Consider the following 25,798-nt stretch of genomic DNA (forward strand, 5'->3'; position numbering starts at 1 on the left):
TCTAAAACAGTGGTTCTAAACCAGAAGCAATTTTTCTCCCCAGGGACCTTTGGTTGGAGACATTTTGGTTGTCACAACTGCAAGGAAGTGGTGTATTTTGATCATCTGTCAGGCATACATGCTGTTAAATATATCTTAATGCTGAGGGTAGTCCTCCACAAAAGATAGTTATTTGGTCCAAATTGTCCATAGGGTCATAATGAGAAGTACTGTTCTTAAGGGAGTCTTCCTAAAAAAGACTTGACAATAAAGGAACTGAAATATTTCACACATATGTTGGAAACAAAGAGCCCTTATATTATTTTGAGCAGATGAGAGGGCTGAAGACAAAATAAGAAAATAGAAGAGGATGGAGAAAACATTTTGCAAAATAATATCAGTAGCAGAGGGTAGATTTCATGTGTTTTGTGAGTTTAAGACTTAAATTTTGATGAGTGGTGGGAGAGAGAAGGAAATATGTAAGATGTCCCCAACATAGTTCTGTGACCATCACGAAAGTCGCAAATGCATGCTACTTGTGGCCAAATCTTTGCTCTGCTCTCAATAATTATCTCTAACAGAGATAGAGCCTTCTATGATACCTCATTCTGTCTGAGTATCTGGAACTCCCTTTCGCTATCTTAATAAATCTTTACTTAAACCTAACTGTTGTATTTTATTTTCCATTTTCTACCAGTAAACACGGAAGTAGGTACCTATGCTCACTGGATGTATTTATACTTGGGCTGGCTCCTTCTGGATCATGACAGTTCCACAGCAGAGATGATGCCAGCTAAAGTTACCCTCTAGCAGAGCATCCCATAGTCTAGTCTTTAAGAAGCATTTGTCAAAGCTAAATAAATGGAATAAATCACATATAGCAGCAATACTTTGTTATTCAGAGATATTTTGGCTTGGAGAAATTTCCAAAAATTCGTTCAACATTAAACACTCATCTGTTTTACATAGAACTTGCAAACTTGAGCATCACCACAGTACTTATTATGGCTCTTTTATGCTTGCAAAATACAGTATGGCTTTAAAATAAAAAGAAGGGGAAAGAAACGTAAATTTTGGTGTCTTGGGAATTTTATTTTAGGATATTACATTGTAGACTTTGATGTTTTATTTATTGTATCACACTAAAAATATACTATTTTGTCATTAGCTTTCATATTCCCCAAAAAACAAACTAATTTTTTTTAAAGTTAGTTTTTAAAAACAGAACATTATCTAAAGATCTGGAAATTTGTTCTGGTGTAGCACTTGACAAGTTATATGACTTTGGGAAAAACATTTACTCTAAATCTTGGGCCTCTCATCTGCCCATAAGGAAGTTGGGCCACAGCAGAAGTTCTGAAAAACAGCAACACAAAATTTTTAGCAGCAGAGTTCTTTTTGCCAAGAAAATTTAAATTAGAACCCCAATAAATATCAAAGCTGAAGATGAAGTGCTCTGACTGAAGAAATGGTGTGCGTGTGTGTGAGCCTGTGTAGGAAACTACAGAGCCCAAAACCCTAGCCACAGGGTCTCTCCCTTCGTCTGATGCCCAAACACGTCCATTTCTGATCCCTTCTTTCTACCAAGTGATCCGTGAAGATGTTCAGAACTTTAAGGCTAATAGAAACCAATTTAAAAACCATATGAATTAAACAATATCCAAGTTTTCTTTCAACTCTAAAATATGAGTTCTAAATCTAAAACTTTGATGGTTTTGTCCATCATTTAAAATGCTTAGCTGTGGCTCTGGCCTAGGCCGGCAGCTACAGCTCCGATTAAACCCCTTGTCTGGGAATCTCCATATGCTGTGGGTGCGGCCCTAAAAGGACAAAAGACAAAAACAACAACAACAACAACAACAACAACAACAACAAAAAACTTAGCAGAGACCTAAAAGAAAATTTCCTTCCTTGTGTCTTTTAATTTAAAATGCTCCAACGGAGCGAAATTGGACTCTTCAGCCATCAAAACAGCCAAATGCAGGTATTCAACATTTCTATTGATCCCATAAGTACAGGGTGACCCCCTAGTAATTATCCTAAACTACCTCTCTAATATATTTGTAATGATGATATTCATTTTCACAAGATTTTGTAAGTCACATCTTTTTAAAAATTTTTACATTCAGGAAGACTCAATACTGTTGTATTACTTAAAATAACACTAATGAATATTAGATTGGATTAGGAAATTAATGTTAATTATGTTATATGTGAAAATAGTTTTCTGGTTATTTAAAAGATTGACCTTTTTTGGGATTCGGTTTTGATTGAGGAATGAATTATAATGACATCAGTAATTTGTTTTTTTGAGGATTCAAAAATGCACAGAGAGTAGATAAAGGAAAGAAAGAACAAAAATAGCTAACTAGATAATTAGACAAAGCAAATATGGTGAGAAGTTTACAATTATCAAATCTGGTTGGGTGACTTGTGCTATTCTTTCTATTCTCTTATCTTTGAACACTTAAATAGGTTAAAAATTAATAAATAACTAGGAAAAATACTAACATGATGTATTTTTTTGCTCTGAGAAAGTATCCATTTTTACCTACCAAACTGTGAACCTAAATTCAATTGTTCGGTCCATAAAACTTTACTTTGGCAATAGCTTAACTTGGTGATGCTAGGCTAACTATTGCGTCTTCTACCAATAGCTTAATTTAAAATCTCAAATTCCTTATCTGTAAAATGGAAATATTAAACATATCTCCCTGAGCATTATAAAATTAAATACAAAAATATATGTATAGTAGCTAGAACATTGCCAGGCATCAAAAAGACATGTAATAAGTTAGATCAGGTTTTAGTAGGAGTTTATAGTAGGAACAGTAATGGCAGCAGCAATAGTAGAAGCTGTAGTCTCAGTTTTCATAGTAGTAGCATTAGGAGCAGCAGTAGTAGTGTCCTGTTAACAGAAGTAGTAGCAGTAGTTGTAGTTGAAGTAGTATTATGTCCTCATCTATAAGATACAGTTGAGAATAGTACCTCTCTCCCAGGGTTGTTGTTTAAGGTTGTTGTTATGACTTTGCATATGTACAGTATTTATAATAGTCCTTGGCACTTAGAAAACCTTACAGATATTTCCTGCTGTGTTGGTTATGGTGTTAAAGTTTGAAGTTGTATCTGATGCATTTGCTATTGTTACTCCTTCTTTCACCTAACAAGCCAAAAGAAAAAAAAAAAAAAAAGACAAGAAAAATTGTTATTCTTCATGGATATGGCATGTATCATACATATTGAATAATTTTTGCTTATGTTTCTAGAATAGTCTCTTTAAAAGCCATGTTTTTCTCCAGCCTTCTATATTTATCTCTTCATTTTGAACTTCAATAGAACAAAAGAGATTTTTTGTAGAGCCATTATGAGCTCTAAGCTTTATCTAGACCCTGAATATACCACATAGCATATTTCTTTGTTCACTATGATTAACTGAATTTGTTAATACAACTTAGTGATTCTGATTCATTTATACTGCAGGAATGATTTTTTCAGAATTAGTGCATGGAGGAGTGGGAAGGAATGGGCATTTATATTTTGGAAGTCTTTTGATTTAAACTTGGGAAATTTCTAAGTGGTAAACCACATATACACTTTGGAACATCCCTGAGCTGTGCTATCACAATTTCCAGTATGTGATTCAGCTCTCCTCATATGAAGGGAAGCATTTTGTAATTCAGCCAAGCTGTGGTTTTAAGGGAAAACATAAAGAGCATTCGTATCTAATTTGTGGCTAGAATGTGCTGAGATCCATGATCTTTACTTGCTTTGTAAGCATTCTGTAGAACACTGAGAACCTCAACTTCTCCTGAGGTATGGGAAGTGCTAGTACCATTTATAAAAACTTCAGGAAAGCCTTTATACATACACAACGCTATTGAAAATGATATAGTATAAATGATATATGTATATATATATAGCTTTCCTTTTGAGGCATTTCAGTGCCACACCTATACCAAATATAGACCAAATGAGAATAAATATTAAAGTTGCTTATTATTGCTTTATGCAGGTAGACCTGTCATTACCACCTAAATCTTAATGTTTAAAACAAGGCTGATTTTTAAAATGAGTTCAGCACTAAACTTCTAGAATTGTTTAATTAAAAGTTTTTAAGAAGTTTATTCTGAAAATTCAATAAGTATAAATTTAATGTGATAATTTAAGACATAAAATAGTTTGTGTTTTATTACATGTGAAAAGTATATAACATAACCACATTATTCCTCTTAAAATAAGTGAATATGTAAATAGCAATATGTTTCAAACTGAGATTTTGGGGGAAATAATAGCAATTTCATTTTTAAAAAGATTATAGCATTCAAATATTTGACAAAGGGTAATTACAGTGACACAAATTATTTACTTTTATATTATTTTTCTGCCCTCATTTTTTTTTTTAGTATAAGTTTGGGTTAAAATTTTTTCAATTTCTTTTTTTTAAGCTTTTTATTAATTTATTTTTTTTCCCACTGTACAGCAAGGGGATCAAGTTATCCTTACATGTATACATTTTTTTTCCCCACCCTTTGTTCTGTTGCAGTATGAGTATCTAGACATAGTTCTCAGTGCTACTCAGCAGGATCTCCTTGCAAATCTATTCTAAGTTGTGTCTGATAAGCCCAAGCTCCCGATCCCTCCCACTCCCTCCCTCTCCCATCAGGCAGCCACAAGTCTTTTCTCCAAGTCCATGACTTTCTTTTCTGAGGAGATGTTCATTTGTGCTGGATATTAGATTCCAGTTATAAGTGATATCATATGGTATTTGTCTTTGTCTTTCTGGCTCATTTCACTCAGGATGAGATTCTCTAGTTCCATCCATGTTGCTGCAAATGGCATTATGTCATTCTTTTTATGGCTGAATAGTATTCCATTGTGTATATATACCACCTCTTCCTAATCCAATCATCTGTCAATGGACATTTGGATTGTTTCCATGTCCTGGCTATTGTGAATAGTGCTGCAATGAACATGCAGGTGCATGTGTCTCTTTTTAAGTCGAGTTTTGTCCAGATAGATGCCCAAGAGTGGGATTTCAGGGTCATATGGAAGTTCTATGTATAGATTTCTAAGGTCTCTCCAAACTGTTCTCCATAGTGGCTGTACCAGTTTACATTCCCACCAACAGTGCAGGAGGGTTCCCTTTTCTCCACAGCCCCTCCAGCACTTGTTATTTGTAGACTTATTAATGATGGCCATTCTGACTGGTGTGAGGTGGTATCTCATGGTAGTTTTGATTTGCATTTCTCTTATAATCAGCGATGTTGAGTATTTTTTCATATGTTTGCTGGCCATCTGTATATCTTCCTTGGAGAAATGTCTATTCAGGTCTTTTGCCCATTTTTCCATTGATTGATTGGCTTTTTTGCTGTTGGGTTGTGTAAGTTACTTATATATTCTAGAGATTAAGCCCTTGTTGGTTGCATCATTTGACACTATTTTCTCCCATTCTGTAAGTTGTCTTTTTGTTTTCTTTTGGGTTTCCTTTGCTGTGCAAAAGCTTTTCAGTTTGATGAGGTCCCATGGGCTTATTTTTGCTTTTATTTCGATTGCTTTGGGAGACTGACCTGATAAAATATTCATGATGTTGAATACAAAAATACAATACCGTTTAAAATTTCACCTCACAAAATCAAATACCTTGGAATACACCTGACCAAAGAGGTAAAGGACCTATATGCCGAGAACTATAAAACTTTAATCAAAGAAATCAAAGGAGATGTAAAGAAATGGAAAGATATTCCATGTTCGTGGATTGGAAAAATCAATATTGTAAAAATGGGCATACTACCCAAAGGAATCTACAGACTCAATGCAATCCCTATCAAATTACCCATAACATTTTTCACAGAACTAGAACAAACAATCCAAACATTTATATGGGACAACAAAAGACCCAGAATCACCAAAGCAATTCTCAGAAACAAAAACCAAGCAGGAGGCATAACTCTCCCAGACTTCAAGAAATATTACAAAGCCACAGTCATCAAAACAGCATGGTACTAGTATCAAAACAGACAGACAGACCAATGGAACAGAATAGAGAATCCGGAAATAAACCCTGACACCTATGGTCAATTAATCTTTGACAAGGGAGGCAAGAACATAAAATGGGAAAAAGAACGTCTATTCAGCAGGCATTGCTGGGAAACCTGGACAGCTGCATGCAAAGCAAAAAAATTAGAACACACCCTCACACCATGCACAAAAATAAACTCCAAATGGCTGAAAGACTTAAATATAAGACAGGACACCATCAAACTCCTAGAAGAGAACATAGGCAAAACACTCTCTGACATCAACATCATGAATATTTTCTCAATTTCTAAAGTGTTTGATTTTTAAAATTCTAATGTAATCACATGGCTCTTTGAAATACTGGGAGTTTAGCAACAGGATTACCTTTCATTTAGATACATGAAACAGCCAAAGCAGTGAGTTCATATAATAAAATCACTGAATAGAGCTAATTGCTTTTTATTTTTATACAAATATTATTCTTTCCCAAATATAGCTATTATCTTGTGTCATAATAGTTTTAAAATGTTTTACTTAATATCTTTCCATTAATGAATATTTAGTATCAAATTTCAGAGCTATTAAAGATGTCAAAGCATATTAAAGCAGTCTGTTTTATAAATATATAGTGCTTAAATTATTTTATTTTACTTTAGTTATGTTAAATTATTCTATTTTTTTCTCACTGGGAATTTTCTCAGAAATATGTGCCAGTTAGCCTCTATCCTGACTCAAGAAAAACTCTATTATTAATTACTCCCCATATATATATACAGATATTTTAACACTAGAGTAATAAATAATACAATAATATTTCTTTACCTCCTCTCTTAGATGAATTCTATTTAGTATCATATATGGGATTAGCCAACTACCAAGTTAGGTCAGTCCCCAAGACCATCTTCCCTTCTGAAAACAACTACAAGTTCCAGGGTTTGCCAAAACCACCCTCAGTTTCTATACACTGGAAAGAACTCACAGAATTCCCTAAAAGCCATTTTACTTGTGGTTACAATTTATTACCCAAATACATACAAATTAAAATCATCCAAGAGAAGACATGCATAGGGCAGAGTCTAGGAGAAGAACCAAATACTGAGCTTCCGTTGTCCTCTCCCCATGGAGTTAAGATGCAATATTTAATCAGTTTTGGTATGCGGCTGTATGCACAGAGTATTGCCAACTAGGGAAGCTTTCCAAGCTTTGATGTCTGGAGATTTAACTGGGGCTTAATCATGTAGACATGATTAATTGATTGTTTAATGATCGATTTGATTCACTGGATGTTTAATCTCAATCTCTAGGGCGACTGATACAAATGACCCAAAGTCCCTACCTTAAGTCACAATGTTTGTCTTTCTGGCACATCCAGCCCCTTCTCTAAAACTATACAGGTGTGACTAACTGTCATCTAAATCATAGGACTAGAACTATTAAATATGACCCAAGCTTCCCAAGCAAAGAAAGCCACTATAGATTACTTTCCAGAAGCTGAGGGAAAGAGCAGACTTCTCTTTGTAAATTTGTGATTTGGATTATAAATTTTGAATTTATAAAGGCCTGATTATTATTATTATTATTATTATTAAAGGCCACACCAGCATCTGAAGTTCCCAGGCTAGGGGTCAAATTGGAGGTGCAACTGCTGGCCTACACCACAACCACAGCAACACTGGATCTGAGCCACATCTGTGACAGCTTGCAACAATGCTGATTTCTTAACCCACTGAGCAAGTCCAGGGATCAAACCTGCAACCTCACAGAGAACCTGTGGTCAGGTTCTTAAACCCACTGAGCCACAACAGAAATTCCTATAAAGGCCTAATTCTTTACAACATATATGGGTGGATGAAAAACTGAGAAGTTTCCATTTTCTTATATGGTAACTGTATTCTTTTCTCTATAGATTTATACATTATTCTTAATATTTTTTATATTTATTTATGAAATTAGTTTACAAATTTTTATGTATTTATTGTCTTTTTAGGGCCACACCCACAGGATATGGGGGTTCCCAGGCTGGCGGTCAAATAGGAGCTGTAGCCACTGGCCTACTCCACAGCCATAGCAATGCCAGATCCTTAACCCATAGAATGAGGCCAGGGATCGAACCTGCATCCTCATGGATGCTAGTCAGATTCGTTTCTGCTGAGCCACGACAGGAACTCTATAAACACTTTAAAATATGTTATTAGAGGAGTTCCCGTCGTGGCGCAGTGGTTAACGAACCCGACTAGGAACCATGAGGTTGCGGGTTCGATCCTTGCCCTTGCTCAGTGGGTTAACGATCCGGCGTTGCCGTGAGCTGTGGTGTAGGTTGCAGACGCGGCTCGGATCCCGCGTTGCTGTGGCTCTGGCGTAGGCCAGTGGCTACAGCTCCGATTGGACCCCTAGCCTGGGAACCTCCATATGCCGCGGGAGCGGCCCAAAGAAATAGCAAAAAGACAAAAAAATAAATAAATAAAATAAAATAAAATATGTTATTAGTAGGGATAGTTGACCTCATGTATATGGATGGTAATAATTCTTCTCAATTCATCTATTTTATCTTACAATTATCTTACCTTACCTGAAAAAATCATATGGAATTACTAAAATAATTTAATAAAAACATTTTAGGGAATAAGTATTTTAATTCACTTATGCAGTATTTATTGTTGAATTCCCCTTGCATATCAGATATCAGAAGATGTAATTTGTATCTAACAATAAATAAGACCTATTCCTCAAAGAATAACAAGAATTACAGTCTAGTAGAAGAAATGAACAACTAAACAATAAGTAATAGTTACAATAAATATATTCAAAGGGCAACCCCTAACAAGATTTTGGATTCCAGAGAAAAAGGGCACATCTGAACAAGGACTTGAAGTTTGTCAAGTGATATAAGTGGGAGGAGGGAGAATCCAGGCAATGAAAGTGATCTGTACAAAATCTGCAGGAAAGAGAACATCTGGTAAACTGTACATTATTTACAGCGGCTAGGGCACAGGAAGTGGGTACAGAGGTAGCAAGAGTGTGTTCTTCATCCCGACACCAAAATAAGTCTCATTATCTGCTTACACAGTGCTGAGATTGTGATGGGCTCTGTGAACTTGCTAACCTAACTCTGCTTGTAGCTGAAAAGAAGTAAACATGTATTATCTTAAGAACAGATGCCAGAAATCTTAATAAACATGTGCACTAATTCATTCCAACAATGTATACTTAGTGTTATGCTTCTGACACTGTGTTGGTCCTAGGGTTACAGAACATACAGCTGTACACATGTAATGCAGGGATGCAGTTCTCAACAAAACAGGCATGTTTCCTCTTCACATAAAACTCATATTCCCCAGGGAAACCAACTTGAATCATATAATTATACAAATATTTCATTAATTGAGATACATAATATCACATTAAATAAAATGTGCTATGGGAAAAGATATCAAAAGAACATGGAAAGACTTGCTTAAGGAAATGACTTGAACTGATATTGGTGGAGGAGGGTAAATGTTCCTTAGGTGAAGGTGGTAAGAGGGTAGGATATGAGGGGATCAAATTCCAGGAAAGGAAATGCCTTGAACACCAGAGATGGGAGGGAGCAAGATACATTTAAGGTCTTAAAAAGGGAATGTTCTCCTGGAGAACAGAGTGTAAGTGAAATGGTGGCACTATGCGAGCTGGAATATTGGGCAGAATTTAGATCATGGAGCCAGGTTTACCATTATAATAGTTTTGGCTTTTATTCCAGGAAGGGGAACATTTTTAAAAGTTTTAGTTTTTTTTAATAGAAAGGTATTATTTGATCATATTTGCATTTTCAGAAGGTCACTTTATGTGCCAAGTGGAGAAAAGACTAGATGGGACCAGGGTGGAGATCAAAACCAAGTAAGATATAGTTTTCAGTGAGAGATGCTGGTAACTTGGATGAGGGTAGAGGAGGACATGATGAAAAGGAAAGGATAAATTAAATAATTTATGTTGGAATTATAAAGAAGATGAAGAAGAAGAGGGGTTGAGAATTCTCTCAAAGTATCTGGAAAAATGTGCTGTCAGAGTTGATTAGAAAGTTGAGTGTTTGGGGAAGGAAGAACAAATGCTATTAGACGTCAAGTAAAATGAATTGAAGAGGTGGGAATGAGGCTAAAGTGGATTGAGGGGTGAGAGGTTAAGAAATGGCAAAGCTAAAAACAGAAAGTCAGGTTTTGAGAAGTAAATATTGTCAGAATCCAAGCAACCATCCAAGAATTAAGTCGCTGAGGAAAGAATTTTGTTTCCAGGGGAAAGCAGAGAAGAGCAGAGAGAGGTAAGACGTGGGAATGGGAGTGAGTGCCAGTGAGATGGCAGGGACTGGGAGAGGTGAAGGTGATTGAGAAACCAAACTGGGAGTAAAAATATGACCAGAGTTCCCTGGTGGCACAGTGGGTTAAAGATCTGGCATTGTCACTGTAGCAGCTCAGGTTGCTACTATGGTGTGGGTTGGATCCAAAAAAAAAAAAAAAAAAAAGAAAGAAAGAAAGAAAGAAAAAGAAAATACCCAACAGGACTACTTTCTCTCTCTCTCTCTCTCTCTCTTTCTCTCTCTCTCTCTCTCTCTCTCTCTCTCTCTCTCTCTCTCTCTCTCTCTGTTAATGGTTGCCCTGGCAGCATATGGAAGTTCCATGGGGCCAGGAGTTGAATCTGAGCCGTAGCTGGGACCTACATGGTAATTGGGCCAACACCTGATCTTTTAATCCACTGTGCCAGGTCGGAGTTTGAACCAGTACTTCTGCAGCAACTCAAGCCAATGCAGTCAGATTCTTAACCCACTTCACCACAGCGGGAACCCTCCAATAGGACTTTTAAGAATGGAAATATGGGAGTTCCCGTTGTGGCGCAGTGGTTAACGAACCCGACTAGGAACCATGAGGTTGCGGGTTCGATCCTTGCCCTTGCTCAGTGGGTTAACGATCCGGCGTTGCCGTGAGCTGTGGTGTAGGTTGCAGACGCGGCTCGGATCCCGCGTTGCTGTGGCTCTGGCGTAGGCTGGTGGCTACAGCTCCGATTCAACCCCTAGCCTGGGAACCTCCACATGCCATGAGAGTGGCCCAAGAAAATGGCAAAAAAGACAAAAAAAAAAAAAAAAAAAAAAAAAAAAAAAAGAATGGAAATATGTTGTAGATAGTGACTGGTAATGTTGGTTTGCCCCACTTTGTGGAATTCAGCCAATTCCCTGACCTTCAACTCTTCAGTAAACCTACTTAACTACGGAATGCTTTGTGTTAGTAGGTTTCATGGAAAAATAGAAAAAGGGCTGATCTGGGGCTCTTTGGTACAGTGAAGAAATAACTGACCAAGGGAGCAGAAGGAAAGAACTGCTCTACTTTAGGGATTTGCAGAAATCTTGTAAACTGGATTTTTAGCCAATCTAGATCTCAAGGGACAAGAAGAGCCCAACTAACAAAATTGTATGACCACTAGTTTTGTTTTTACTGAGACTGGCTAATGTCAAGGAACAAGGTGTGTGGCCACTGGCTAGTTCTTTATATGGAGATAGTAATTTTCTATTACAACTAACTGAATCAATCTTCTAAGATTACAACCAGCTATTTTTCTTAATTAATCTTATTAATCAAGCAAAGACTGCAACCCAAATACTTTCCAAGGCCATTAGTAACTTTAATATGTGAAGGGGCCACTGGCAGAACCAATGGTGAAGCAGAGCATTTATTCTGCATAAGCCATTAAATAATGAAAATTTTAAAATTTGGAAGTCTGTCATATAATGGAAATAATACCTTCATCTATCATGTGAAATATTAATGTAACCATTAATTTTTAAGTCTTTATCTAGATATCCATGATTGCAATAGTAAACCAATTTCATTTTGTGGTTTTGTTTTTGGTTTTTGTTTGTTTTTGGCCATGCCCAAATCATGGGAAGTTCCCAGGGCCAGGGATCAAACCCACACCACAACTATAACCAGAGCCACAGCCGTGACAATACCAGATCCTTAACCCACTGAACCACAAGGGAAATCCAGTAAATCAATATTATTGATTCTCAGGAAAATCAAATGTGTATTTATAAACTGAGTTTTACAACTTTTTTTTCTTAAGAGAATATTTTGGAGATAATGGACTGTGTTATGCTCCCTCTACCAAACAAACCAAGTAATCCTACTTAAATTACTTGGTTACTCACTTTTGTCTTTAATAAAATGAACAAAGTAAGATCTGTAGCTTTGGAATATTGTCAGAAGAGAATGTAATGAAATATATATATATATATATATATATATATATATGATTTATATATATACAATTATTTGCATAGCCCAGGACCTGGTACAGAGGAGGCATTTGATAAATATTAGCTATTTTTAGAAATTGCATTGAGATGATACCTTATCATTAGAAGCAAAATTCCCTCAAGCCTCCTTCAAAAAATAAATGTTGAACACTATTCTAAGCACTGAGAATAAAGCAGGGAACAAGACAAAAATCCTTGCCTACATGGAGCTTATACTTTGGCCAAAGGAGAACATGTTAGTAGAATTGTTTGTTTGGGCAGTTTCTTCATACTTCTAGTGTTTTTTAAATTGAACTGTGTCATGTCTTGAAATTAGTCACTTAGATTGGTTTTGCATACCCAAATTCATAATTCTTCCTAGCCTTAAAGCATTTATTTAGCCTTGTTGCTATTCGCATCAAGATGTTTAGACCTTCACATTTCTCTTGAAAAGATATCAATGAAATAGTTTCACCCTGTGTTTTCTCTCAAAAGATGCTCTGATTATAGAAATAATAGAACGTTAGATATTGGGGCTAAAAAGCACCTTACGTGATTCACTGTAATTCTCATTTGTGATTCCAAGGCCCAGGGTATAAGTAATCTAAGAACACACAGATAGTTAACATATCTAAAACAGATGCCTTTTAGTGGTGCTCATTGTTTTTGGGGGAAACGTACCCTTTATATCCTAAATACCATTTAGTTGGTGAAAAATGCACTGACTCAAATGACCGCTGTTGTTGCTGACAGCTGGATTCCAATGGGGAGCTGCTCATCCGAAATGCCCAGCTGAAACATGCCGGGAGGTACACATGCACCGCTCAGACTATTGTGGACAATTCTTCTGCTTCAGCTGACCTTGTTGTGCGAGGTAAGAATTTCAACATTTTAGAGTTACAAAACCAAAGCTATTTGACTTGCATAAGTATGTATAATCTCCTGGTAACCCTGGTACAAACTCTTATATATTTAGAGTCTCAATTCTTGAGTCCGGCTCCTCCCCCATGCCTAGGACTGATGTAGGCCAGACAAGTAGTAAACAAAACTGATTTTGTTTGTTTTACTGACTACATATCTTCTACACACTTATACCGCATACCTCCTACTAAATGTTTGTGCTTTTAAACTTAGTGCTTACCAGAAGTTCTTAGTTCCTGCTAATACTTTTCATGTGTTGAATATAGTATTGTTTCCTTTTTATAATGGAAAAATGTACTGGTGCTGATTATTATAACCTCAAGTGTTACATATTTACTGCTATCATCTTAAGAGTAAAAAATGACTTATGCATGTATCATGTTTCTATTGTTGCTGATTTTCAGACTAGTGCTTTTGTTGTTATAAATAACTGAGAATGTGCTGGGATACATGCTTATTGAAAATACCAGCCTTTGCTACTGGTCTCTGCTGTATAGCTATAAGGCCAGCTCGGGACATGCCCCACCTTATTTAAAATCATTCATTGGCTCTTCATTCATTACTTATAGAATGAAGACCATTCCTTTTAGCTAAGCACCCAAGAAGTTCTGTGCAACGACCTCAGCCTGCTTAATGTTAATCTCTCACCATTCCACCTGACTAATTCCATTGTCCAGCTAGTCCCAGAAATACCCTATAATTTCTATCTCTGTTCCTTGGTTCTCAGCATTCCTTCCATGTCTTGTTTTCTTCTGTGTTGCCCAACTCTCATCCGTCCTTCGAGATGTGGTTCAAGTAGTAACAAATTCATGAGTCTTTTCTCAAATATAAGCCCTCTCTTTTAAACACTCATAGCAGTTACTATTTCTCTAATGTGTTTTATAGTAATCTGTATATCTCTAAGCTGTGAAATTCACATATACTTTTTTATTAATATTTAGTGAGCTGCAGAATTCTGTTTCAGAATTTCATAATTCTTTTTCTCTGTCTCATTGATATGTTAAAATTTTTATTTTTCACCTTTTACTTGCTAGAAATACTTATTGACCATTTTTTATTGCACTTTCAGTCAATCTTTGCGCAGATAATTACTAAATGAGGTGATATTCATGTTTTGTCTTAATACCCTTCTGATTCAGATCAATAAAATTTTGCTCAATCTCATACAGCTCCTGCATTTCCTCACAGAACAGTGGTAATATGAAGTCCCAGTTACATAGGGAAACTATTGAAAAGCCTTTTCTTCCAGTTAAATATATTCTTCAGTAGGTTAACAGAAGTGGATCTGCAGTTTCTCTATCCAAATGAACTTAGACACTTAATACACATGAGTATTATTGAAAATTAATTAAAGTCCAAGGCTACAACATACTAAATTAAAGAAATTTTAAGGTTTAGTATTTCCATTTTGCTGTCTGGGACGTCTGCTGTCTGTGAGAGTTATCAGGAAGAAGCACTCTTCATTCTTTTTTCTAGTCAGACCACTAGATGTTAAGGCCACTTCCAGCAATAGTCTATGTGTATATTTAATTGTTATATATCTCATTGAGTGAGGCCAGGGATCAAACCTGCATCCTCATGGATGTTAGTCAGATTTGTTTCTGCTGAGCTACGACGGGAGCTCTGAGAATTTATAATTGACACCAGATTTCCACAAACAGCAATGAACCGGAAGGCCATTTTTGGCTAAAAGGCCAAGAAATGTAATCTGTTATTCTTTTTACCCCCATCTAGACCAAGACTCTCTAAACAGAGAAACTAAGGAATGATTTTTCACTTCATGCTAATAAAAAATTAATAAATTTTATGTCGTGCGGTCAAGAATACACATCTCAAAATATATTAAACATGTTATATATTAGACAATATATATCTGTAAGAGCTTGCCAGATTTGAGGTGAACTAATGCTAATTCACATTAGATATCAATGATCTAAACTGAAGTTTCTAAAATTATGAGAATTTCAGTGCTGTGAACGGGACAGTGAACAAATTAGAGGGGAAAGTAATTTCCTCTTGTGATCACTGAGTAAATTGGCAACCAAATTAGCTTGGTGCATAAATTATTATTCCTTATCAGAACACTTAAACAAAAGTATAAATATTCAGACATAACTTGGACAATGTGGATTTCTTTTAGGCTGTGTTTTCTTAAGGAAATGAATATATAGTGAAAATTGCTATGCTCTCCAGATCCTCTGTGTGTATGTGCGGATGTGTTCATTTGTAATCACGAGTGAGTGAGTGTAGGTATGCATGTAAAATTTTATGAAAATAATTTATTTATATGAGAGACAAAAATTATTTTGTTTAGGCCTTTCTTCACTGTTTTAAATTGAGTTTAGAATTGAAGCAGTGAATGCTCCTAAATATAAAACTGAAATTAAATGCACAAAAAATAACGAGGATATAACATTGGATCTGACTTCATGGCCCCTTTTACCCAGAGAAAACTCACTCTCTCTCTTCTCTCTTCAATGTTTGGTAGCACTGAGAAATAAGGAAGACAATAGCAATTGCTGTAAACCTAAAACGATTTATAGAAAATGGCCCAGTAGTCAAATATAAGCCTTTTTTTTTTTTTGTAGCATGAGGACATTTCAGCAGTCTTAGAGAGAAACTCACATGAGGAGAAAATGAAGCTTCCTATTGATAGATAACCAGCACCAATTTCCCAGTCATTTGAGTAAGTCATTTAGAGTATAGATCCTCCATACAAGCTTTCAGACAGCAATAGCCTTGGCCAACAATTTAATTATAACTTTCATGGGACCCCAATTAAGAACTATTCAGCTAAGCTACTCAAGAATTCTTAATCCACAAAAACTGTAAGAGATAATAATTGTTTATTATTTTTTAAGCTACCGAGTTCTGGGGTGATTTGTTATGTAACAGTATATAACTAATATAATGATGGAGTATGCCTGAAGAAAAATAACTGCCCACCAAGAAGTATATATATATACAGACAAGTTATTATTTCATAATGAGAAAAAATAAGGTTCTATTTAGACCAACAGAAACAGAGTTTATTCTCCAAGATGCTCTTATGTCTAAAGGAATATTTCACTGATAAATTTCAGGAAGGAAAATAATCTCAGAATAAAATTATGAGATTTCAAATAGCATGGTGGAAAAACAGAAAACAGGAGTTCCTGCTGCTACTCAGCAGGTTAAGATCCCAACTAGTATCCATGAGGATGAGGGTTCCATCCCTGGCCTTGCTCAGTGGGTTAAGCACCTGGCATTGCTGCAAGCTGCAGCACAGATCACAGATGCAGCTGGGATTTGGTGTTGCTATTGCTGTGGCCTCAGCTGCAGCTTTGATTCAGTCCCTTGTCTGGGAACTTCCATATGCCACAGGTGCAGTCCTAAAAAGAAAAAAAGAGAAAAGAAAACTGTAAATATATCCAAATCTAAGTGAACTCAGCCAAACCATACTTCAGAATATGCTTTGGTCTGGGTTTGAGAACTGATAAGAATGATAGCTGTTTTCACTTCAAGTTTTTTGTTGTAATACAAAATATCAGACATATGTCTGTATTTATGTATGTATATGCATATGTGTGTGCATATATTATATGGTAAATTATAGCGAATGCATGACAGTGATAATCATGAAATCTAGGAGGGTGGTTATCTCTGGGGTTAGAGATAGGAGGAGAGAAGGATGTGGTTAAGGAGGTAGGGGGCCTAAAAAGGCTACATCTGTACAAGTAATGTTTTATTTCTTAAGACAAGGGGTGAGTTTCAGGTGGCCATCTCTTACGTCAGTGTTAAATATTTATTATTATATTTAATTTAACTAGAGTCATAGATGTCCTCAACCTCCTCAACACCAACCATCTCAGCAGATTCATGAATAGTCTTTGTGTAATCTCTGCGCACAGTTTCCAAACTTGGCTTTACATCACATTTCCTACTACGATTAATTTTAAATACACAATTTTAAGCCCCCTTTTGGAAGTTTCTAAATGAATAGCTCTGAGATTAACCAGCTATTAGACTTCAAATGTTTCTAAACTTCTTATGTAAAATCCATAATAAGAGGATTGCCACAAATTTCCTTTTTGTTGTTTTTATTGTAATAAAGGTTGTACTTTATAGATCCCATAAAAAGGTATTTCAGGTTGCTTCAGCAAATAAGTTTTGATGTACATCAGCAGCTCTGTATGAATGTTCTTTAGCAAAAGATATTCCTGGAGGACCTAAATCTTTTCAGCTAAAAAGAAAGTGTCATTTAGAAGGAAAGGTTTTTTCAGGATTTATTTGACAGCACTTGTGGAAACATTTATGTAGCTTGCCAAATCTAAATTCTCTTTCATGAGTGCACTTTTGGACAACATTCAAAAATGGACCATAAAATTAGGCCACAAAAGCAAGAAATTAGGCTTTGACGTCCATGTTTTACTACTTTCCATGGCATTTCTGCTGTATTATAAATATCCTTGGCAATGCTAATGGTGTTAGGAGGACCTTCCTGACACCTGGCTGAACATAATGTTTGCCACTAAAATTGCCAAATTAGAAAATGCAGGCATGCTTATAGTTTTCAGATCTGTCCCCCCCTTTTTATATCTTATTTATTACCATGTTAACATTTCTTAATACAAGACTGAGATTTAAAAACAAACAAAAGAAAAATGACTTTCATCTACCTGAAAATTTTAGCCTGATTCTCAGTACTAACCTATACTATGCAAGATTTGAAAATGTTTTGGAAAAATAGTAAATGAAGTTAAACTGGATAATGCAAAAACTGTGTAAGTTGTTGCATCCCTCAATCAAGGTTGTATTGTTTATATTGTTATATCAGATGCTTATATTTACATTGCTTTTATGTAGGTTTTTATTTAGATGAGAATATTGTGTGTGTGTGCATGTGTGTATGTATGAAGCTTTATGTTTTATTTCTCATGCCAAAATATGGTTGCAGAATGGAAACAGATATGTTAGATGTCATCTTTATTTGATGTAATCCCCTGAACTTTTTATTACTTGGCTTAATGGCATGGTTACCAGATTCTTTCTTAAGGAGGTCATTTTAGTTGATGACTAACTCACTTTTAAATCCTGTGTTGGTTAAGTTAAGGTAATATAGCCAAATAAATAACCTGCTGGAAGCTGTCAATATACTTTTTAGTCTGAATAATACTGCCATATTTTAAATAATCATAATGGTTGCCTAGTGGTCTTTTCTACAGAAAATGCTCTTGAGTATTGATTACTCCCAGATGTTCTATGTTAGCAGAACTCATATCCAGAGAATATTCTCTTCACTGTCTGCGTAAAGTTAGTTTGAACCATTTACTTAGAGATGTTGTTCCACATTAATTAGTACACTTTTTTTAAAAAAAATAAAAATATGGAATAAACATTTTCCTTGTCTGAGATAGAAAAGTCCCAATGATCCTATTATTGGAAAATCATGCACTAATTACATCTTTTTTCCTTCTCACTTCTTCACAGTAGCTATATGAAATTTCTGCATTTGTGTTAAAATTGGAATATACAATTTTAAATATAGAATTAATCCTAGAATCATCTAGAAAATTCCCATTCCTTTGAATGAGAAATTTGGATTTTGAGAGAAAGAGACTTGCCTTATATTCCACATCTGTCTGGAACAGTCTGGTATGCAGGGCTGCTTCCAGACAGTACGAATAAAAAAAAAATCTAGAGTTAATTTCTCAACCTTCTGTAGCTAATGCTGTAAAACTTTATACTCTAATACCCTAAAACTTTCAATAGTTAATTTGGAAGAGTACCTGAAAGATTACCAAGTCTGCTTTAGAATTGCTGCTACTAAGTTGTGCATGTTATTGATGGCAGCTCTGTTCTGCTTTCTCTCTCTCCCATTGTGTAGCATATGCTAATAAATAGTAGCTGAATTTTTAGAGCATTGTGGGAAAAACCAAGCCAAAGAAATTTTTTAAAAAAGGTTAAATTACTGCCTCTTGGATTATTTAGCATTTTATTTATATGGCTAACTCAGGGACCTTGGATATTTGTGAAAACAAAAGGACAGTGAGTCTGGTGTCATGTTAAAAGTTAGTAGAACTCTTGGTGCTGAGTCAGGATTTGGATTTCTGCGGTATCTGGCAAAAATAATCACACTGTATTCAAATTATAGTTAAATTATTAAATAAATGTGGATTTATGTTTAAAATTATTAGTCAAATTATTAAATAACTAAATGTGGATTTATGTTTAAAATTATTATTTAAGCATGGCATGTCCAAATTGATTCAAAAGGACTTTTAAACTGATCATTTTAATCACTCTACAATTAGGTAGAACAGATTAAAAAGTTTCGTGTAGTATAAACACCAAGTTAGACAGACATATAAGTGTATACATACCTTAACACTCCTACCTGCTACACACACAGACACACACACACAGACACACACACACACTTATGTGAAGAAGTCCAGAAAGAGATACACTTATACAGACAGAAAGATGTGTCCAGATCATCATCACCAAATCAAAGAGAATGGTTGAGGTAGTTTTTCAAGTATTTGGGTCAGAAAAACACACATTTACCTCAGATACTTGGATAATTGCCTCCGCTTTCCACTTTCTTTGGCCAAGAAAGTTTGCCACAGAGACAGACTAAAGATTCCATCTCATCAGTCCTTGCAGAACTGAGACAGGAAAATGGCCCTCACTGCCCACACTGGCTGGAACAACGACTGACTAGGCACCATTCCGAGGCATCCTGACCCCACTTGGCATGAAATCCCAGCAATACATCTATTAATAGCGAAGCTTGCCCAGAAATTAAGCTTTCTCATTTTCATTGAGAATCAACAAATTCAAAAGCCACTAAGGGCCAGCAGCTAAAGCTAAAGCAATGAGCTGAAATACTTATTTGTTTATAATAAATACAGAATTTAGAAAGTAGCCTGATTATTTCAAAGTTAAACTTATTAGTAGTCTTTCTTTTTAAAAGGTCTAGTGAAAATCACAGCTTTCTTGATTACTACTAAAGTCATAAAGAACACAAATAATTTAAAATTATGTTCTCAGTGTCAGTTCAATGTAAATTGACATAAGTTCAAGGAAATGTTTAAATAGATCAATGGAGTATGTAATTCATTCAGAATGAGTCACAATATTTTAAACCTTAGGTTGGGTCTTGAAAATGATCTGGTTTAACATTTCATTTCACAAGTTCAAAAATTAAAACGTGGAGTTCTCGTCATGGCGCAGTGGTTAACGAATCTAAGAACCATGAGGTTGCGGGTTTGATCGCTGGTGCTCAGTGGGTTAAGGATCTGGCGTTGACATGAGCTGTGGTGTAGGTTGCAGACTCGGCTCGGATCCTGCGTTGCTGTGGCTCTTGTGTAGGCCAGTGGCTACAGCTTCAATTAGACCCCTAGCCTGGGAACCTCCACATGCCATGAGAGCGGCCCAAGAAATGGCAAAAAGACAAAAAAAAAAAAAAAAAAAATTAAAACGTAATGGTGTGAGGGTTATAAACTGGTAGATGAAACCATAAAGCATACTCTGTTGTAAATTTAGATTACTCTTCTTTTTCTTCACTGTAGTACTATGAGAGGAGTTTCCTTGTGGGACTTCTCTTCTTCAATTAATTGTTCCTGCGTTCTTTTTTGTCATAGTCAAGCTGTTCAGATTTCAGAAAGCTAGAATTTATTCTTTACTACACAGTTGGACTGTATCCATGGCTCCCTTAAAAGATAATCAGTGAATTTGCTTTCCTCTCTTTGATTCCAGGAGGAAAAACAGAAAAGCTTTACAGAACTTTATAGCCTGGCACGCTTTTAGACACCTATTTCATTGCTCTATCTTGGGCTTTAAACATCAGTTGTGTATTTATCAGAAAATAAAGCCAAATTAGGCTAACAATTATGTCAAATTACAAGAGCCATACAGATAATCAGTGATATCTATAATGGGCATGAATAAACGGCAACTAATTCATATTTTAAAAAATAAATTTATGTTTGCAAAATATTATGTTGGCAACTCCAGTCATGCTATGAAAAGGCATATACTATGAACATAAAAAATAAAGATATGTAACTATATAATTTAATATATAATATATGACATAAAATAATATAATATATACTTATAATAAAAAATAATATTATAATAACATTATAATTATCACATTGTAATAATACACATACTGCATATCATATTTTTATTATATAAAGATATTTAATACTTATTAAGGCTTATATTTACCAGGTACTATTATAAGAAATGAATACTATTATTATCCCCATATATACACGAAGAAATTGAGTTCCAAAGAGGCTAAGTTCGAAGAGGCTGTACAGCTAAGAAGAAGAAGGTCATACAGCTAATAAGAAAAAGGGCAAGATTTGAATATACGCAATTTGACTTCAGATATAACACCCAGCTCATTGTTATAATATAATCAAACATTAATTCAGATATATCTGATGGGATAAAATAATCAAAGTGGAAAAATTAAAATGTAGGTCTTCTTTCTTTTATGGTAAGAAATGTTTATTCCATAGAAAGTTACTGATGCAGATTTTGCAGTTTTATTTTTGACCATAGTATATTTATGGCTGGTCTAATAACAAGGGAAAACTATAGTAATTTAAAATATTTTTTCAGCTAGTCAACATCATAACGATTATAATTACAGTAGCAAAACCAGTAAATAAATCATAGATGTGTTCTTTGGCTTTAAAACTAGTTCATTCAAACTGTTTAAATGTTTTAGATTAGAATGTATATGTCTTTAGGACTTTTATGTAAATTTTGTCACATCATCTTAACAAAATTAGTGCAAGAACTGGTAATCACATTGATAGGCAGAAGAAATTTAAAACAGAACGCAAAGAAAATGAAAATATTCCTCAGAGTTCACATGATCAAGCCGCAACTTGGCCAGTTATCAGTGCTCCAAATAATACATAATTTACTACATAATTTACTTCCCTTCCCTTTCTTTAATGTTTTACATCCCCAAATTTAAAAATCAGATCATGTAATTTTTATTGTGCATCTGTTTCACCATTGGTATATGAATTTGTTTCATCAAATTAATTATATTGTCCACCCAAACACTCTGAGGTGTTGATTATCCAAAGCGAATTTAGAGAGTAAACTTTCAAGTTATTTGAAATTAGAATTTCATATCTTCTCTTTTTGGTTCATTTTTTTTATAAAGAGAAAATTCCTTAGCTTCATTTTTGAAAAAACGACCAACAGAAGGCTCAATGGTATAAAATTCCTTTTAAGTAAAATATTTTTGCTTGTGCTTGATTTTTGTGCAGTCTGCCTTTCAAGTCTCAGGAATGTACAATTATTTCTTCCTAGAGCCTTTTGCAGACTGGCTTTCCGCCATCACCATCTCCTTCCCACTGGCCAACCTCACCAGCCCAGGCCCTGGGAATTTGATTGATTCACAGAATTTTTTACTCCCAAGCAAATGAAAATGTAGGAAACTCAGAGAAAGCTTTTACCCTCTAAACTTATTTTAAGAAGTTGCAGAGAAGAGGTTTTAGTCCTTTTGAATTGCTTTCCAGAGCTTCTCAAACTGCCATCATCAATGGGATTAATTGAGACTTACTCCACAAGAAAGGGAGAAATGTTAAAAGGGTAATGCAACCAATGGTGGAATCTCCATTGGTATCTTGTAAATGCTGCTGTTTCATGATCTGTATCCTCCCTACTTCCTCCTCAAAGAAAGAAGTGTGGATGCTATGCTTGTGTGACAGAATTACCCTGTCCCAGCAACCCGTGCTTTATCTAAGTTTGACTTAAGGCTTAGGACATCCCATTAGATCAGCACGTCAGGAAGCTCTCAATCTTTTCTCTGCCACAGCACTTTTCTGTTACAATGTTTAAGTGCCCAATAACTTGGTGAAAGCAGATTCTGGAGTAAATCCAAAAGGTCTTTTATTTTCAAAAAAGAAAAACATCATTTTAACTTCTAATTGTCCTGTGTTAGTAATAGTCACTCTGAATACTGGACAAGGTAAGGAAGTTGATTGTGATCTATGTATATTTCCCTGGGCACTGCTGGAACACCTACCTCTTTATCTGAAAGTGCATTGGGATGAAAGTGAATAACATATTAAAAGGATAATTTTGAATCCACTTCATTTTTACAAAAACAATTACAACTTATGAATTTTCAGTATTATTAGAGGCAAAGAACTTGTGACTCACCAGACTGTAGTGGTCCCTGGTGTGTGTCACTGAATAGTCTGGGCTCCGTCACACGAAGGAATACACTTCTGAGTACCAGCTCGCTACAGTCTTAGTGGCTCTCAACAGCTGGTGCTTGAGCTCCCTGAAGATTCTTGAGCATTTCCCCAGGGGCAAGGGACTGTCCATACACACCAGGTATGTCTGATATCTGTGGTGTAAGCAACTTAGAGGACCACTATTTCATATGTTTCTGCGAAGGCTGGAAGCTGCTGTTAGTAACTCGAGAAATGACACTCTAATGGGGAACAGTTTAGGGAGGTTCCGCATGTGACTGTTCACAGCTGCCTCCTGAAAAAACTACCAAAACTTCATTTAAAAGGGAGAAAAAAAATACCTAAATTTAGCAATTTGTTTTCTTCAAAAGGCTTGAAAAACACTTATGTTTGAAGTAGCAAATGCATTCCGTGGCCTTTGTCGCCATAGGGCTACATTTGCAATAAGCAGCAGCTTTCCCAGCAAGTTTTCTTAGATACCATTTCTCCTATCTAAATAACTATCACCAGGGGGACACTAGTGGTTATAAAATGGTCCAATTCTATTCAACTATCCCTAGCTATGGTTAGGGAACATAGGTGGAAGCTCATTTTGTTAATTATATACCTTTCTATATTCTAGTTATATTAGTATATGCAAGTAGTCATTAAAGTTCTGCCTGGCACAATGGAAAAGGTATGGTTTTTGGCATTAGGTAAACATGGATTAGAAACGCACTTCACCTGCTGGATAACCTGTGGTCTTAGGCCAGTCAGTTAATCACTATAAGCCTCAAAGTCCATGTTGATGAAAGACAATAAGGTAGAGTTCACGGGTTGCCCGTGGTGACTTTTTATACATATTTTCTTTTACTTCTGTCCACTTTGTTATTAATGTCTATATAGACATAAACAATGAATACAATATTACTTAAGACACAGGTTCCCATAACTTTCAGCCCCAACTGTTGATTCAGTTGCTTAAAGTCATCCTCAGGATTTTTTCTTTTCCTTACTTGGAAGCCTTGAAGGCATAAGCATATGTTTGAGTAGGAAAACTTGTACTATAGGGAGTGAATTACAACAGGTCTAGGAGTATAGGGGTATTTTAGAGGGAAGGAGGGGATCTAGTTGCAACTCTCATTCTTTAGAAAGTCAGTCGCAGTTTCTGAGGGGAACTGGTTTGATGGGGATAATGCGTGTCACGTAAGCCTTCTCCCTTTTGGACCGCCGTCTATAGAGTCTAGGAGAGGATGTTTTCTTTGTTCACTGTTGCTACTTACCTACTGAGGACACATGGCAAATTCCCAAAGTACATGGCTTCCTGCTCCGAAATGGGCATCCACACTTGCCCTTCAGCCTTGATCTTTCCTCTTGCAGGTAAAAACAGAAAAGATGGAGAGAAAAACATGGTGGATCCTTTTCTCCCCGTCTGTGCAAGTCTGCCTCCAACCTGGTGATCGTTGACACTCACTATTTGTGTGAAAGCCTTTTTTTTTTTTTTTTTTTAACATGTTATACTAGATTTTACTAATCTTGTAGCTTCCAAGTTCCCTACCTGCCTACCCCCAAAATTTAGTTCTTAGAGGTTTTTTCACCTTTTGAAACATCTAAATATACTTTGAGCAGAAAGATACTTAAAAATACGTAGCTTCTCTAATATCTGAAAAATGCCTAGTGAACTAACCCAGTACCTCATAAAAAGTAAATTTTTGTGTTTTCATGTCCTGTTTTTCTTCGAAATTATATATCTCTCAGAAATTAGCTCATTATCTGAAAAAAAAATGAAGAATTGGTGAATTATAATACAGGAATATTGCCACTGAATGGACTGTTTGATTTACCCAAGCAGGTAATGAACAATGTTGTTGTCAAATTCACTAATGAGTCATCTTAATTAGGATGTAAGCTAAGGGGCATTACCTCAGTGGCCTTTTGTATCCTCATGCCATATGTATCCTTTGGCAAGAAAAGATACAAAACAGCAATAAACAAATGAAGGCTCCCCATGGCTCTGTAGGGTTTTTGGAACAATTCCTGGGATTGGGAAGTGAAAGTGGACAGCATGTGGAGAAAATCGTCATCTCAGTAGCAAGATTTAAGTGAAGATGACTAAGCCACTAACAGCACGCAGGCATGTTTAATTTTGTTAGCTCCTAGCATCAGCCTTCTTGGATCTTTTGTTTTGAGAGGAAGGTCAAGATTTTTGGAAGGACTTGGGCTGAAGTGAGAGATTAAAAGTGAGTGGAACTGCTTAATTGTTTGAATATTTTCATCCCCCCAGCACTTTGGTCAAAGAGACATGCTTAAAATTCTTTTTTCTTCACAGGAAATAATTTTGCTCTTCTCAAAACAGGTTTCGGTTGAGGTGTGAGATATTACATTGACTTCTCATTTAGTAACTTCAGCATCCCCATCTCCCCAT

At 35.6% G+C, this 25,798-nt stretch overlaps 1 protein-coding gene across 4 annotated transcripts in view; it reads left to right on the plus strand.

The window, feature by feature from the left end:
• CNTN1 (contactin 1) overlaps positions 1–25,798 on the plus strand; it is a 327,378-nt gene that overhangs the window by 224,901 nt on the left and 76,679 nt on the right. For 3 of the 4 annotated variants that reach the window (XM_003355617.6, XM_013997945.3, XM_021092536.2), the window contains one exon: positions 13,007–13,127. In XM_003355617.6, coding sequence (XP_003355665.3) covers positions 13,007–13,127 — 121 coding nt within the window. Of the gene's footprint in view, positions 1–13,006; positions 13,128–24,753; positions 25,093–25,798 lie in introns of those variants that run through there. The other variant, XM_013997946.3, reaches the window with a different exon arrangement.

This window comes from Sus scrofa, chromosome 5 (genome assembly GCF_054392235.1).
Source record: "Sus scrofa isolate SSC_HxYL_T2T_F1_AM1 chromosome 5, Sscrofa_HxYL_maternal_Yorkshire_Landrace_v2.0, whole genome shotgun sequence".
NCBI classification, from domain to species: domain Eukaryota; kingdom Metazoa; phylum Chordata; class Mammalia; order Artiodactyla; family Suidae; genus Sus; species Sus scrofa.